This window comes from Ammospiza caudacuta, chromosome 11 (genome assembly GCF_027887145.1).
Source record: "Ammospiza caudacuta isolate bAmmCau1 chromosome 11, bAmmCau1.pri, whole genome shotgun sequence".
NCBI lineage: Eukaryota > Metazoa > Chordata > Aves > Passeriformes > Passerellidae > Ammospiza > Ammospiza caudacuta.
Genome location: NC_080603.1, coordinates 13,316,660 through 13,329,877, shown reverse-complemented (window position 1 = coordinate 13,329,877; position 13,218 = coordinate 13,316,660). Strand labels below are relative to the sequence as shown.

The 13,218-nt window shown below is 35.3% G+C and overlaps 1 protein-coding gene across 2 annotated transcripts in view; it reads left to right on the top strand.

Moving 5' to 3' along the window:
* XRN1 (5'-3' exoribonuclease 1) overlaps nt 1-13,218 on the top strand; it is a 35,759-nt gene that overhangs the window by 4,672 nt on the left and 17,869 nt on the right. For both annotated transcript variants that reach the window (XM_058811819.1, XM_058811818.1), the window contains exons 4-21: nt 62-171; nt 277-387; nt 613-695; nt 2,792-2,879; nt 3,002-3,170; nt 3,384-3,451; nt 4,686-4,820; nt 5,779-5,842; nt 6,584-6,689; nt 7,324-7,413; nt 7,570-7,726; nt 8,045-8,164; nt 8,714-8,883; nt 9,661-9,781; nt 9,874-9,972; nt 11,070-11,173; nt 11,669-11,800; nt 13,052-13,214. In XM_058811819.1, the coding sequence (XP_058667802.1) occupies nt 62-171; nt 277-387; nt 613-695; nt 2,792-2,879; nt 3,002-3,170; nt 3,384-3,451; nt 4,686-4,820; nt 5,779-5,842; nt 6,584-6,689; nt 7,324-7,413; nt 7,570-7,726; nt 8,045-8,164; nt 8,714-8,883; nt 9,661-9,781; nt 9,874-9,972; nt 11,070-11,173; nt 11,669-11,800; nt 13,052-13,214 (2,090 nt within the window). The remainder of the gene's footprint in view (nt 1-61; nt 172-276; nt 388-612; nt 696-2,791; nt 2,880-3,001; nt 3,171-3,383; nt 3,452-4,685; nt 4,821-5,778; nt 5,843-6,583; nt 6,690-7,323; nt 7,414-7,569; nt 7,727-8,044; nt 8,165-8,713; nt 8,884-9,660; nt 9,782-9,873; nt 9,973-11,069; nt 11,174-11,668; nt 11,801-13,051; nt 13,215-13,218) is intronic.

The window sequence follows — 13,218 nt, the reverse complement described above, 5'->3', positions numbered from 1 at the left end:
AATACTTCTGATATGTCAATGCAAACTAGTGAAAATTTTTAGCTTATGTTTCTGTTTTCAGGAACTGAATTCATGGCCAGATTGAACGAGCATCTTAAATATTTTGTAAATATGAAGATTTCCACAGACAAATCCTGGCAAGGAATAACAGTCTACTTATCAGGCCATGAGGTCATTATATTTTCTTATTATCATATTTTAAATACATTTTTTTGTATAGGGTAATCCTTACTGCTGATTTTGTTGGTTTTTTTTTTTTTTTGTTTTGGTGTCCAGACCCCAGGGGAAGGTGAGCATAAAATTATGGAGTTCATCAGATCAGAAAAAGCAAAGCCCCATCATGATCCAAACACAAGACACTGTCTCTATGGCTTAGATGCTGACTTGGTATGTGCAATTAAAATAATACAAACAACAACAGGGATTTGTCAAGTATCTACATTTTTGATATCTTCCTAAGCTCATGGGATTTTAAAATGGTTTGAAACAAGCATGTCATTTTGTATTCCTGCCAACTTTTGAATTTGTAATGAAACCAAACATCAACATTTTTTTATTTAAGATTTAAAAGACATTAAAAAGTAAGATCTTTCTGATATCTCTTTGTAATAGATAATGCTGGGATTAACAAGTCATGAGGCACACTTTGCGCTCTTAAGAGAAGAAGTCAGATTTGGTGGTAAAAAGGCTCAAAGGTGAATTGATTTAACTTTACTCTTATTTTATTTATGATGAAATTAAATCCAAAACATACTGGGTGACTAAAACAGGTGTGTGTGGTGATTTGGGTTTTCTTTTATTGATTGCATAGTAATTTATGAAGTCTAGTAATTTAATGAAACATAGTAATTTAGTTTATTCTTTGGGTTAGAATAGTCATGAAATTAGAGAAATCAACATGCTGAATTGTGCATTTCAATTGGTTTACATGAAAAAATGTATGCTGTCAGAACAGCTGATTCCTTTAATCCTTTAAACTTTGGTATGTTTTACTTTTTTCTTCATGTAGTAATGGAGCAGCCTGGGCTCTATTGACATTGTTTCCATAACTGTGTTAAGCAGATATTAACTTTCAAAAATGTATATATGTATATGTGTATGTATATATATATATATATTTATATCTGATTTTTTCAGTTATTCCTGAAGTAATACAGGAATAATTTATAACTGTTACTGGGGCTGGGTTCCTTCTTTGAAGGACTTTTAAGCATATATTGGGTACATAAAGGTAGAAAATGGGGGAGACACAAAAAAATACTTCTGACAGTAAGGAAAACACAGAATAAATCATAAATGTTTAGAGAAATATGTAATTTTTGCTAATAAAGGAATATTTTATTGCCAAGGACAATATGATGAACATCAGAAATATGCTTTCTTTTCAGTCTTTGCAGTCAACATTCCACTAATACTCGTGGGTAGTGTTGGCATGCAGCACTGCAATATTTTTAAAGACCTTACATCTAATCAAAGTGAAACCTTGGTTTTACCTTTGTCAAAAATAAAATAATGTAAAATAAGAGTGTGATTTACTTTTTGAAAGATTCATTAGTGAAAGTATGAAATCAAAGAGCAAAGTGTTATTTATTCCCTCCCCCCAAGCATTGTTCCATGTTGTAATTTCTGAATAATTTGCTCATTACAAGAATTTACTTTTGTAAGTTACAGGAATTGCCTTCTGTCAATACTGTCACTTTTGTGGATACTTACAGTTCGAAATGTGAAAATCCTAAAAATATCTACAAACTTATATCTCACCGTGAATGTTTTTATTGAGCGAAATTGCTTGGCTTATCAGGATTTCAAAGTCCAGTGCAATGAAGAGTAAGGGCAGAATGTCTCTAGAGTCTTATGGCATCAACCTGGTTGGCAAAGTTCTTTAATACCAATATGAAAATTGCATTTTAAAAATGGCACAATTGATTCTGAAGTCCAGTGTAGCTCAGAGTTTGTCTTACATGAGTTTGTCCTGCATCTGAAGGCTATCCCACACATGTTCCTTTTGAGATCATTTCTGAAATTTCCTCTTTATGTGTGAAGGTACAAGTATTTATGCTGGTTTGTCATTGGGTTGTCTCAGCTAGTTATAGTATCTACAAGGTGAAATAGTCCTTTATTAATTGGAAATACATCATTTAGCTCATTAATCTTTTGCTGTAGGTATTAACTGATTTGGGGCTAATGTTGGCTTGGGTTTTTATGAGTAGTTTTAGTGAAGAGAAAAAGGGAAGGCAGAATATGTATTGGCTATGCCATAAACAAACAGTTGGTTTGTTGTTGTTCTAGGGCAGCATTGAAGCCATGAAATGATACATACAGAGCATATTTTCAAGTTGAGCATATTCATCTCTTACAAGAACCATTTCAAGTGACTACAAATGTAACCCAGCTGGTTTAGATGGAAATTCGTGTACTCTGTTCTCATTCAGACTAGTTAGAAAATGCCCTAAAATGGTGAGGCTTGGTGCCAAGTTAGACTAATTTGTCTCTTTTTTGAGCAATGGGATAAGGAAATAGGATTTAGGAAATAGTTACTGCAGCTTGGAACTCCACAGAGCTGTTCTCCAAGTTAGTTCTTCTCTATACAATCACACCTGGTGTTCAGAAGATGCTACTGCAAAATTTTATATATAATCTCAAAATAGATTCAAGGAAATGTTTATACATTATTTCTACAAAGATAGAATCCTAGTAAAATTTCTTGTGTTTGGGTAACCTTGGACTTATTAATATTAATGTTGAAAGTGTGTTTATAAATAATTAACTTGGTGGTCTGAATAATTTACAGAGTGTGTGCACCAGAGGAAACCACGTTTCATTTACTGCACTTATCACTGATGAGAGAATATATTGATTATGAATTTTCTCCAGTAAAAGTAAGTTCTAATGGAGCTGAGATGGGAAAGAATGTGTGAATGTGTGAAGTCTTTATGCAAAAATGACAACAAAAAGTATACTCCTGAGTGTTGTTCTTTTATCCTTTTTCTTTTTCCTCCAGGACAAGATTTCTTTTGAATATGATATTGAAAGGATAATAGATGATTGGATTTTAATGGGTTTCCTTGTAGGAAATGATTTTATTCCTCATCTACCTCATTTACACATTAATCATGATGCACTGCCGCTACTTTATAGAACATACATGGCTATTTTGCCAGAACTGGGAGGTGAGAAAACTAAGTTCAGCTGTGGAAAGTAGAAGCATTAACACTGATGTATTTGTATTTATTGACCTTTTTTTCACATTATAATGTTTAGCATTTAATGCACTTTCCTTAGAGAAGCAGCAAGATTACATTTTATTACCTGTGCATCATTTAAATGCAAATCTTAAAATTGTTGAATCGTTACTTCAAAAACATGTTTAATTTTCTCAACAGGTTACATCAATGAAAATGGGCATCTGAATTTAGAACGTTTTGAGAAATATCTTACAAGATTGTCAGATGTAAGTAACTTTGAAATTTATAGAGTGTTGAACTTACACTCAGTATGGTACCCTAAAATACACCATACTGTAGTTGTAATGAACTGTTAAATGGCTGTGATTTACAGGTGGTTTAATCAGCTGTTATAGCATTGAACAGATGGAATCCTATCAGTTGTTGTCGGATCTTAGAGCATAAGAGGAAAAAGATTGAATCATTTGATCTGTGCTTTAGCCAGCACAGTGCTTTTGGTACTGCAAGTCAAACGAAGACTCACCAGTAGAGTCATGGTACTCACTTCCCATCAAAGTGTGTGGCAGTATCAGGCAAAGCTGGTTAGAGCAGGTGCCAGTAATGCCAGGGATGTGGGTTCAGTCCCTGTGGAGCAGGTGCCAGTAATGCCAGGGATGTGGGTTCAGTCCCTCTGGAGCAGGTGCCAGTAATTCACCTGGGTTCAATCCCTCTAGGGCTGCTCACATACCAGTTGGACTCAGTGATCCTTGTGGGTCTCTTCCAGCTCAGAATTGTCTGTGATTTCTGTGTATTCTAAAAGCTTGCTGAACACAGTGATATTCTTTGTTTCCCCTGCTGTAGTTTCCTGGGGAGCAAGTTGTCTGAAGGTCTTGGAGGGGAAGAATTGTTTCCAAGTTTTTAATGAAAATCACTGGTAAAGATCAAGGAGCATCTGAGGGACAGACATCAGTGTTGTTCATGAACTAACTAGTTAGTGTACAGAAGGTAATCTTGTTAAGTGTTAGTGCAGTAATCCATCCTAGAGATGAGGTAGGCTATAGCCATATAGAAATGGAAAGGATTAAACCTTCTGCTGAACTTGCAAAGAGAGAGATCATCTGTTGGCCCTGCCTCAGCCTTATTTTCTGATTCTTGGATAGAGCTGGGAAAGTGTTAGATCTGTGGCACAAGGCTGTATTAACCAGACCTTATATGTGCACTGCTAGAGTTGATAGTGAAGTGTAGAAGTTATTTAATTCTTTTTTGTTATTTAATTCTGTTTTGTTTTCCTTGCTGCCATACTGAAAGAAAACAAAATATCGCTTGGCTGTGTGTTACAAATTGCTGAGAAATAGGATTTTTGGTATTAATCTAATCTGTTTAGTTGTATCTCTAGGGCAAAATGTTTCTGTACAGATTACTCTAGATGTAATCTAATGCATGTACTAAAAAGACATTGTTAATCTGTCATTCTAAATTTGACATCCCTCAAATGTTTGCCAATTTACTTTAATCTCACAGTTCGATCGTGAGCACTTCAGTGAAGTCTTTGTTGACCTAAAATGGTTTGAAAGTAAAGTGGGCAATAAATACCTCAATGAAGCAGCTGGGATTGCAGCAGAGGAAGCCAGAAAAAATAAACAAAAGAAACAAAAGGTCAGTGTATTATATGCACAATATCAGAAATAAGAATGTTACTTTTTGCAAATCAGTAATTTAATCTTAGACTAATTAAGTGGTATAAGCCTCTGTTTTGAGATTTTTTTTCAAACCAGAAAAGGTAGTGTAAATTGTAATAGTTTGCATTCTGCCTGTATGCACTGCTGGTTGTGGGTGATGAAATGGGTCAGTCAGGGGCAGGTGCTCATGATTTTAAAAGTCTGGTAAACCTGTATTTAATGCTTTGCTGTTCTTCACAAACAGCAGAACTTAACTTTTGTGTGTGTTATGATCAAACCTGCTATGCTTTGTAATCTTAATTTTTAATGTATAGTCTGCTGCAAGTTCCATGTATTTCAGATACACTGATAGAACATTCATGTATGTCTTGGTATTGGCTAACCACTGGACAGCAAATAGGGAGCAAGCAATTTAATTGGTGAGCTCTCTCAGATCAGTATTAAACTTGCAGTTCTAGATATCACCAATTAAGAAGAAACAGCACCTTGTATACGTGTGTACTACTACCTAACAGCATCCTGGCTCTGCCTCAGTGTCGAGTTCCCCACCACCACTTCCACTGACTGCCCTTCACTATATGCTTCAGCAGACTGTAGAGCAGCAGGAGAAAATTCCTCTGCATGCAATCTGTCTTTGTATATTGTTATCCTGTTCTTTGTGTACAGAGCAATTTTGGAAAGAGTAGCATTTTGGAACACAAATATTCTGGTATTTTTTGAGAAGCAGTTAACGTTTTGACACTGCTCCTTTTGTCTGATCTGTCCTTCTTGTCTGCTTAAATAATTTTCTTGAAGCAATTGTAAGAGAAGGAAATGGGTTTTAAAATAAATAATATGTATACATTTTGATTGTAGCATTTTGAGTTGCAAGTTTTGAATGGGGTTTGTGCATATTAACCTGTATTTTTACATTATCTCAAATCTTAATTTAATAGGCTCAGGAAAATTCTATATCTTTGGCTGCTTTAGAAAAAAATGAAGGTGAAGTGACCTCTAAAAGTAAGTGCAAATAATTTTTCCATGCACACATAACAAAAAATATGTGTATAGATTTTAAAGAACTGTAAGAATTGCATGTCAGAGATGAGCTTACTCTGAATGCAAGACATGCAGTCATCTGTTTGGAAGTGGAACTACTCTGGTGAGAGAGTGGGGCTAAAGCTTTAGAGGTGCTTCTTCCTTGCCCTGTATTTCCATGATGAGTTAAAGGAATTAATGAACAAACCTTCAACAATACTATGGATTTGATAATTGTATGCATAGGTATTTTCTTAGATGGGGGGACAAGGGAACAGATTTTTGTATAGCTTTAGGATTTTTGGTTGTGGTTGGTTTTAAACTCATTCTACTTGTAGGAAATGTTTCTGTCTCATGTTCTGAAATTATTGTCAAAAATGTATGAATATTACTGCATGATATTAGGTGATGTTGCTAAACATAATTAAATTTTAAAATTCTTTTTAATGTTTTCTCGGACTTTTTTATGACAGCTTATATTATCTTCTCTTTTCTTGTAATTGGGCAAAAAAATGGGTTGCCTGTCTTAAAAATTCCAGAATTTTTGTGGGTAAAGATTTTGTTTGATTCTTTCATGTTATTTTCAGTGCAAGAAAGGTGTGAGTACCTATAGTTTTGAATTGAGGAATAAAGTTAAGGCTTAATGTCAGAAGTGAATTTTTTCAAACCTTACTGTAGTAGAGAAGTGAATGTTAATCCTTTTTTTTCAATGTGGTTTTCCAGCCACATTGGAAGATGAACCAGAAGATGATGATCTGTTTGAAACTGAGTTTAGGCAATACAAAAGAACTTACTACATGACTAAAATGGGTGTAGAAGTAGTGTCTGAGTAAGTATATACTTCTTTTTTTATTCCTAAATGCTGAAGACAAGTCTTGTAGATATGTATTCGAGGCATACATTTGTAAATGTGTATTAGAGACATTTTTCAAGAGTGTGTAGTGATGGGAGAAGGCATAGTGGCTTCAAACTGAGAGGGGGTAGGTTTAATTTAGATAATAAGGAAGAAATTTACTGTGAGAGTGGCAAGGCACTGGAGCAGGTTGACCAGAGGAGTTGTGGATGTCCCATCCCTGGAAGTGTCCAAGGCCGGGGCTTGGATGGTGCTTTGAGCAATCTGGTCTAAGGAAGGTGGGCAGGGGGTTGGAACAAGATGATCTGTAAGGTCCCTGCCAACCCTCAACATTGATTCTAGTAAAAGACAGAATATTCATCCCATGTCAAAAGCAGAGAACACCTGGCAGAGTACTGCAATGGTGATTTTGCCTAATGCAGCAAGAGCTGCAAATCAAGTTTTCTGTAATAAGTATTTGAGGACCAGAGAGGACATGAATCTAGAAAATCATGATATTATTAGGTTCTCAAAATGTTCTACATTCATTCATATGTACAAGGTGCTAAGTACTTTTTATATACCAGCGAAAATGAGAAAACTAATAGGTATCTTTCCTTTTTCTTTTAAGTGCCTTCTTAGCTGATCAAGCTGAATGTTATGTCCAGGCAATACAATGGATTTTGCATTATTATTACCATGGAGTTCAATCATGGAGCTGGTAAGAAAAAACATTAAATGGGAGACTGCTGAAAGATAGAGTGGTATTTCATCTTCTATGCTGGGAACATTTAATGGAGTTTGGTTTGTTTCTGATCTGTGAACACTGCTGTGCTCTAATTTAGTCATATCACTTTGGGGATTTTTTAACCTGCAGGTATTACCCTTATCATTATGCACCTTACCTGTCAGATATTCACAACATCAGTGAACTCAAAATCAAGTTTGAACTTGGAAAACCTTTCATGCCATTTGAACAGCTTCTTGCTGTACTTCCAGCAGCTAGCAAAGATCTGCTACCTAAATGTTACCAGGTAAGATATAGAATTAAGTTGCATTATCCATCTACTGCTTACTCATTGTCTGCTTTATTTTATTTTATTCTGTTCTTGGTGGTTTTGCATGTCTTGTTAATTAAATTCAATTTTTACATTTTAGAAGTATGGCTAAATATTCTGCTTGTTACTATATGTAATGCATTGTCAAGTTAGTAATAAATACAGAATTTTACATTTGCTAAGCAATTTCCAGCTAGGCCAGTTAAATGTTTCATTCTTGTACAGCATTCCATTGTCACTTCCTGCAATTACTGCTAAATTGCCTTTGATATCATCTCTATTGTATTTTCCTAGCATTTGATGACTAGTCAAGACTCTCCTATTATAGAATATTACCCACCTGATTTTAAAACTGACCTAAATGGTAAACAGCAGGAATGGGAAGCTGTAGTATTAATCCCCTTTATTGATGAGGTAAGTTCTTTCACCATCTGCTATCCATAAAAGCTGCATTACAAAACTTCTGAATTTCTTAATTTATCAACAGGTAGACATGCAGTTAAATGGAAGTTTAAATTAACACTTTATAGCACCACAGAAAAAAATATAAATGTTTGCTGCTTGGGGAGTAAGTCTAGATTAAGTAACCACAACCAAAGTTAGTTTTAGGGAGCAGAAGTCCTAAGTAATGGCTGTGGACTTGGTGTTGTTAATGTTTTTAAAACACCAGTAATAGGGAAGCATTAATGGAGAGCAATAAAAGGGTACTTTGCATATAGGCTAACAGTGTTAGACAAGGCCAGCCTTTGGAAACAGGCTTGCAGAAAGGTGATTATTCTCCAAAGCCATTCCATTGTAATTGTTCTGTGAGCATTTTGATCAAGGACATGAGAAAGGGCAAGGCTGCAGCTGGACACTGAGCACATAGGGTATCTGGATTTCTTGGGTTACTTTGCCAGTGTAGTTTTCTCCATGCTAACTTTTGTTGCCAGTTTCACATGTGCTAATTCCTCTCAAATTTAGAAACGACTGCTGCAGGCCATGGAATCCTGTAATAAGGGCCTAAAAGAAGAGGAGAAACAAAGAAACACTCACAGTGCTTGCTTGATGTACTGGTATGACAAAGATGCTGATTTCCAGTACCTGTCACCATGGCCAGAGAAATTCCCTGCAATAGAACGATGCCACACGAGGTAATGCTGGAGTAACTATTCTACAGCAGGCTAAAAGTAGTTGGAGGATTTTTAGATTTTTTTACTAACATTTTAACCAAACCTTGCATATGTCAATATGTAAACTGAGAAATGAAAAATATTGAATTAGATGTTGCCTGCTTTGGATGGTACAGTAAAAGTTTTTGTCCCTTCTGATGTTACTTTGCGAAACAGATGAACCAGTACTAAGTTGTCAAGAACAATCCAGAGAAAGACTCAACTTTGTATGACAGAGGATGAAAATCTGATAAATAGTGATCATTTACTGGCATGCTAATTCCAGAGTGATTTTTTTTAAATGTAAGCATTTGGATCCAGTGCAGAGAATTAAACACAAATTTGTTTTTCACTTTCTCCCTGAGAGTAGCCAGCTTTAGTTCACACAAACTGAAGATGAAAGGGAAACATAAGCTTAACAGTAGTCAGACTTAAAGCAGAGTACAGGAGGAAGGCCTGTTGCTGGATTACAGTTGGTAAAGAATGGACAGTTGTGAAGATGAATGATACCATATAGAACCATTGCTAGTTAGAATTCAGTAATTACAATTATTTAAAAGAGTGAGTTTGGCATATATCCTGAAGTTTTGTCTTTTTCCTAATGAATAGTGTCTCTGTAGCATGGAGATTTTATAGTCATTTCTATATATTCCAAGTGACATGAATTAGTTGCTGGAAAGCAAAGGGATTGTCAATTAATGAGTGAATGAGTAATGATTTTTTTCTGCATGAGCAAATGTTGTGCCACTTCTTTTTTAGGTATAAAACAATACCTTTGGATGCTTGGCATGTAGAAATAACCCATAATAAGATAACTAAAATCAACAAGAGTGCATTGTATTTTTGTGGATTTCCTACTTTAAAGCACATTAAACATAAGGTAAACGATTTTTCTCTTCCAGCATTTCAATTGTGTGTAGTAGATAACTATGTTAGAACTTAAGTTTTATATGTTGTTTTGTTTTTACCCAGTTCTATCTTAAAAAAAGTGGTGTGCAAGTGTTTCAGCAAAGCAGCCATGGAGAGAACATGATGTTGGAAATCATAGTTGATGAGAACTCAAAGGACCAGGTAAGCATTCAGCTCCTAATAAAAGACCAAAACCAACCAAACAAAAAAACCCCACAGCTGGACAAAATACTTGCTAAGAAGTCTGAATTTGTTAAATGGTCAGATTTGAGGTGTTTAAATGCTGAATTTGTGTGGGAAACAGTCTGGAATTTTGGTTATCTGCTAAAATCATTTATTGTTTTCCAGACTTCACAGTATGAAGGATCAGTGTCCTTAGTTGAGTTTCTGGCCTTTCTCTGTGGTAGCATTTAGGTGTTCTTGGGTAAGGAGCTGGTGGCTAATGAATGGTATAAATGCAGGGAAGCAGTCTCCAGAGCAGTGGTGTTTTTCTTTTGTCTGCCTGAAGAGATGGCCACTTAAAAAGAAAAAGTGTTTCCTTTTAATCAACAAAGCAGACTTAATGCCTTCCCCTCTAATGAGGCTCTTTGATAGGGGAATCAGAGAGAAGAGTCAAAGTAGCAAATGACAAGTGCAGAACAGAAAAAATTCAGAAGTAAATAAAATAAAGGAGAGAGGAGGAAAACAATATAATATGATATGATTTTACAGTAGAGGGATAGGGAGAGTACATATTCAAGATACATGGCAAGAAAAATAAAGTGGGCCCAATTAATATATTAAAAAATAGCAGAGACTCATTAGAAAAAAAGAACATAACGTGAGGCCGAATTTACAGATGCTAGCAAGTTGTGGACATAAAAGTTGTTCCTTTTTTTCTATGTGATATATAAGTAAAATATATCATACAAAATACTTTGGTAATCTCAAATAGTCGTTATATTTATTGTGTCCCAGAGACACAAATAGTTCTAAGTCATTTAACAAAAGAAGTACTTAGCAAACCTCTATGAGACATTCAAATTATGCCAGGTCTTTCAAATAACACATACAACATGTTAAGAGCCACATTTTTAATCAGGGATTATGTAATCTGTATCAAATATATTTTAGTAAGATAAAATGAGTTTTTTATTCTGCAAGAAAATCTATTATTAAACTACTGCAGTTTTTATTGCAAAAGCAGCTTGAAAATACTGTAACAAAAATCTTCTAGTATGTTAAACAATTAGTAATAATAATTCTGGGGTTTTTTTCAGATGGTAGAAAATGTTGCCAGTTCGATACTTGGAAAGCGAGTTTTTGTTAACTGGCCCCACCTTGAAGAAGCCAGAGTTGTTGCAGTGTCAGATGGAGAAACTAAGTAAGAGTTACATAATATGTAGTTCTTTGTTGTCTTATTGGTTTTGTTCAAGTTAAGTTCCTTGGGCTGCACAGAAATTTTAATTTTATTGTAAAACCAACAACTAGTTAGTCCAAATGTAACAAAGCTGCTTGGTGAAGAATGTTTAACATTGTTCTGAGGTTTGGTTGCCTCTGTAACAGTCTAGTCTTTCACTGTTTGTCATAGATGTAGAAGCTTGGGAAGAGCTTCTTCTTAGTTCTGAGGGAAAAAGGCATGCACAGAAATCCACACAGTGAACATTTCTATACAATCCTCCTTTATAAATAGCATATATACTGGTATTTTGTATTAAAAACATGCTGTGGCCCATTGTGGAAAGGATACAGAAAACAATGCTGCAAGTCTTCACATCCTTAACAAGTAATTTCTAACTGTTTTCAGTTTTGCTCACAATTGGTTATGTCTAGGTTAATCTTACTTGGTTAAATTTTTATCTGTCGTAATATTCTCAAGGTTTTATTTGGAGGAACCACATGGCACACAGAAGCTTTACATGGGAAATGCAGTGCCCCCAACAAAAGTGGCTTATGTTGGAGATAAGGAGCAAAGCATGTGGGTAAAAGAAGTTCAAGGCATTTCAGAGCAGTAAGTAACTTCAAAAATTAAAGTGTAGCTTTACATTTTATGTCTTGGCCTGTGTTTTGTTCCTGTATTGCAGACCTAAGTAGCACAGAAGAGTTGCTGCATACTTGATGATAAAGGTTAATCAAGTCTGCTTAAATTTAAAACAACAACATAAAAGAGCTTATGTTGAAATTTCAGAATATATGGAGTCTGTTCTGAGGTAACTAAAGTTAGATGCTGTTGCAAAAGAACTCTAAAGTGAATGAGTTTCAGTATTTATTCTCCCTCTCAATTTTCTGTTCTGGTGTTAGCAATCTTCAGTTGTAGGAAGCATGTAGGATGAAGCAATACAGAACCAATTTGCAACTCAACTAGCTTAGCTTTGTTAAATTTGACAACAGCTCTTGCTCTTCTAGAGTGTGGGTGCTCAGTAGACTATAAATTAGTTGCTGTGGTTTTGATGCCTCCTTGCTGGTCCTAAAATCACGAGCCAGACACAGTTATGTGATAAAAAGGGGTTACTTGTCTAAGGATCCTTAGGTGCACAGCACACTAGATGGAAAGCAGCTAAGATGCACCTGGAGCATAAAGCACACACAATTGTTGTGTTTAGCCAATTAGCATAACTGACAAGAATCCCCAGTTAGAGTCATAAGTGATGAGGCAATTCCTCCTCAGTTCAACCCTTTCTGAATTCCTCCCTCCCACCCTCCTTAGACAGGAACTAAACTTTGTTTATGAAAATGTGTCTTGGAGAGCTGGTTTCAACCTTGGCTTCCCAGAGAATCTAACCTTGGACCTCCAGCTTGGAGCTGCCCAGGAATTTATTTTGTCTTTCTGTCTAACAGAGTAGGTGAAAGGCTAGCTATGAATACTGTGACAGGCTAGAGAGCTACAAAAGTATATGTAAAGATTATAGAGAATATATAAAAGCAAAAAGGCAAAAATCAATCTGGCACCAGATTTGCATTTCATTATCTGTCATTTGAATTTGAGTCAACTGATTTAATTACCCCTAACTCTTCTACTGTAAAGATTAAATGTGCTTAAATTAATACTCTGAGCTCTGTAGTGATGGCTGTGCAACAGCAGGTAAACAACTGGTTAAGCCATTTATTCTGGGTATTTTTTGTAAAATAAGAAAACTATTAGAAGCCTCTTTTAAAGAGTTTTTTTTTTTTTAAATTTAATTTTACTTCAGTAAATTAATTCTACCCTCTTAGTTCAGTTCTGTTTATTGTAATCAAGCTAAATGTTCTGCTTTGTATTCAGGTACCAGAGAAGGAAAGGAATAATTATCCATGAAACATCAGTAGTGGTATATGCTCAGTTACTCACTGGTAGTAGGTATCAACTAAACCAAAATGGAGAAGTTTATTTGGAGAAGCAGTGGTCTAAACAAGTTCTTCCCTTCGTTTACCAAACAGTTGTCAAGGTAA